We start from the raw sequence: 2,306 nt of genomic DNA, 5'->3' as shown, positions 1-2,306 counted from the left end.
CTATATATTTTAAATATGATCTATTTATTTTTTAGACAGACCAAAATGTATGACAATTTGCTATTTTACCAGTCCCTATGGCAGCTATGGGTATCAGAGTATGCTGCATGTAGTCCTGCTAGATTGTAGTTGTGTTAATGCTCTGTTGTCTTTTTTCTTCTTCTTGTGGCTTTTGCTTGTCCGCAATACTATTTTTAGGATAGTCATTGCAACGTGCCATCCTTGTCCTTCCAGGTCCAGGCACAGTTGCAGCTGGACAGTGCAGTGGCACACGCACATCACCATCTACACCCTCATCTGACAGCACACGCCCCATATATGATGTTCCCTGCTCCACCCTTTGGTCTTCCATTGGCAACATTGGCGGCAGAAACAGCAACGGCTGCATCAGTAGTGGCTGCTGCTGCGGCTGCCAAAACCACCAGCAAAAACTCAAGCATTGCAGACCTCAGACTGAAAGCCAAAAAACATGCAGCTGCTTTGGGGCTGTGACTGGCGATGCTTGGGCCCCCAGGCACTGGGGCCCTGCAGACTTTCCCCTAAGTTCTTTATTTATGCTATGGAGTCTGAAACCCAACCAAAATTCTCAGCTTTTTTGAAATCTTCAAGGGATCAAGAAAGACATCTGATGAAGAGGCTGCAACAGTCTTCAATGTTTATGCATCAGAAAACATTTTGAGACATTGGTCTGCCAAATGGTATCCACTACCTACAAAGTACCGTCCACTTTCTGGGCCCAATATGGCTACTAAGACCCACTTTTAAAGGACAGACCACAGTGACAGAGCACTAATTATATTTCGTAAATAATCTATTAATTAGATTTTTTTTTAATGGAGATGTGTGTGGATAATGGGGAAGGTGGGTAACACATACATTTTCTACTGTGGAACTTGAAAGGGAAGCAAAGACAAAAGTTAAAAATAAAAGAACAGAAGTAGATATGATCTATGACGGGAGAAAGTCAGAAGGAAGATTTTTGGATGTTCCCAGGTTTTGACACTGACCCTTTTGTGCAAAGTTCACTTTAATACAAGGAATATAACAAGTGAGGCGGGCCTCCTTGTGTATCATCTTCTGGATGCTCCAAAACTTCTAGAAGAGTGACTTGAATAAAAAATAAAGACTATTTCTTTGCTAATTTCTAGTGGCAAAATGTACAGCTGACTCTGTGACAGATTACTGGTTTGCATGTTTTTCTCATTTCATTGATGCAGTTTTTAATTCACTTGCACTTCATCTCCAACTTTAATAGAAATATGCTATAAAGAAAGAGATAAATTCATTACTCTTCCTTAATTCACTCTGCCCGCCCCAGTCCTTAAAAGTGAAAAAACAAAACAAAAAAAAAACAGATTACTTGTATATTTCTTATATAACCCTTTGTGTAACAAAGGTTCATCTGATGCGCTTCTGTGGCAGATGTACATTGGAAAGAAAGTGGTATTCGTAAAGGGATTTTTATTCCTTACACATTAGCACATATGATCCAAAGGAGAGATATATTTTCTCTTGACATTGGCAAGGAGTGTACTGTATGAAAGATGATATTAAATGCACATCCCATGCTAGCCATTGGCTACATGTAAAATATGTTAATACACATGAACAAAATTTATTTTGGTTACATTGTGAATAGATAGTTACCTGTTAGCATTTTTCTGTCATCAGAGGCGTATTCTATTCAAGTATCTTGTGATCCTTATTTTGAATACATATAGATATTTAATGTGGAAGTGGAGATTGTTATACAGTTTGCTAGCAAACACAATTTAAAGATTTTGAACACAAAGATGACAGAGGGGGAAAAAGCTCTCCTGTAAATGAACTTTGATGGGTGGGCTTTGTAATTATTTGTTCTCCATGAAAACAAGTTATTTATATATTCCATTTTTTTCAGTGTGCTTTTAAGTTATTTTACACTTTGTATGTTATTGCTGCATTACATTTGATGTTGGTACAATATATTTAAAAGAAAAAATCACTCAGGTTTATTTAATCTCTGTTAAACCACTTTTGGCTACGTAATTTCAAATACAAAACTTGGCAAAACTGAATTAAAACACTAACGTTTTTTTTTAATCCTGGTTCGAATGCTTTGGTACTATTATACTAGCACTGATCAATTTTACATACATCTCAGATCTGATTGAATATCACTATGCAGTTACATACTCTCTAATTAATGGCAATATGATTACATTAATGTATACTTTTATTTAATGCATCAAAATCCATCAATAGTTGCAAACAAAGGGCATTTATTATTAATTGCTAGAGAATCAACATATTCACAGGTGTTTTAC

The 2,306-nt window shown here is 36.4% G+C and overlaps 1 protein-coding gene across 1 annotated transcript in view; it reads left to right on the top strand.

Moving 5' to 3' along the window:
* The window catches only part of SHOX2 (SHOX homeobox 2), a 9,690-nt gene extending 7,608 nt beyond the window's left edge, over window positions 1-2,082 (top strand). The window contains exon 5 of the mRNA XM_063919586.1: window positions 199-2,082. Coding sequence (XP_063775656.1) covers window positions 199-492 — 294 coding nt within the window. The 3' untranslated portion in view covers window positions 493-2,082. The remainder of the gene's footprint in view (window positions 1-198) is intronic.
* The last annotated feature ends 224 nt before the right edge of the window (window positions 2,083-2,306 follow it).

The sequence above is a fragment of the Pseudophryne corroboree genome, chromosome 4, assembly GCF_028390025.1.
Source record: "Pseudophryne corroboree isolate aPseCor3 chromosome 4, aPseCor3.hap2, whole genome shotgun sequence".
NCBI classification, from domain to species: Eukaryota; Metazoa; Chordata; class Amphibia; order Anura; family Myobatrachidae; genus Pseudophryne; species Pseudophryne corroboree.
Note: the sequence above shows the minus strand (reverse complement) of the source record. Positions and strands in the feature narration are given on the sequence as shown.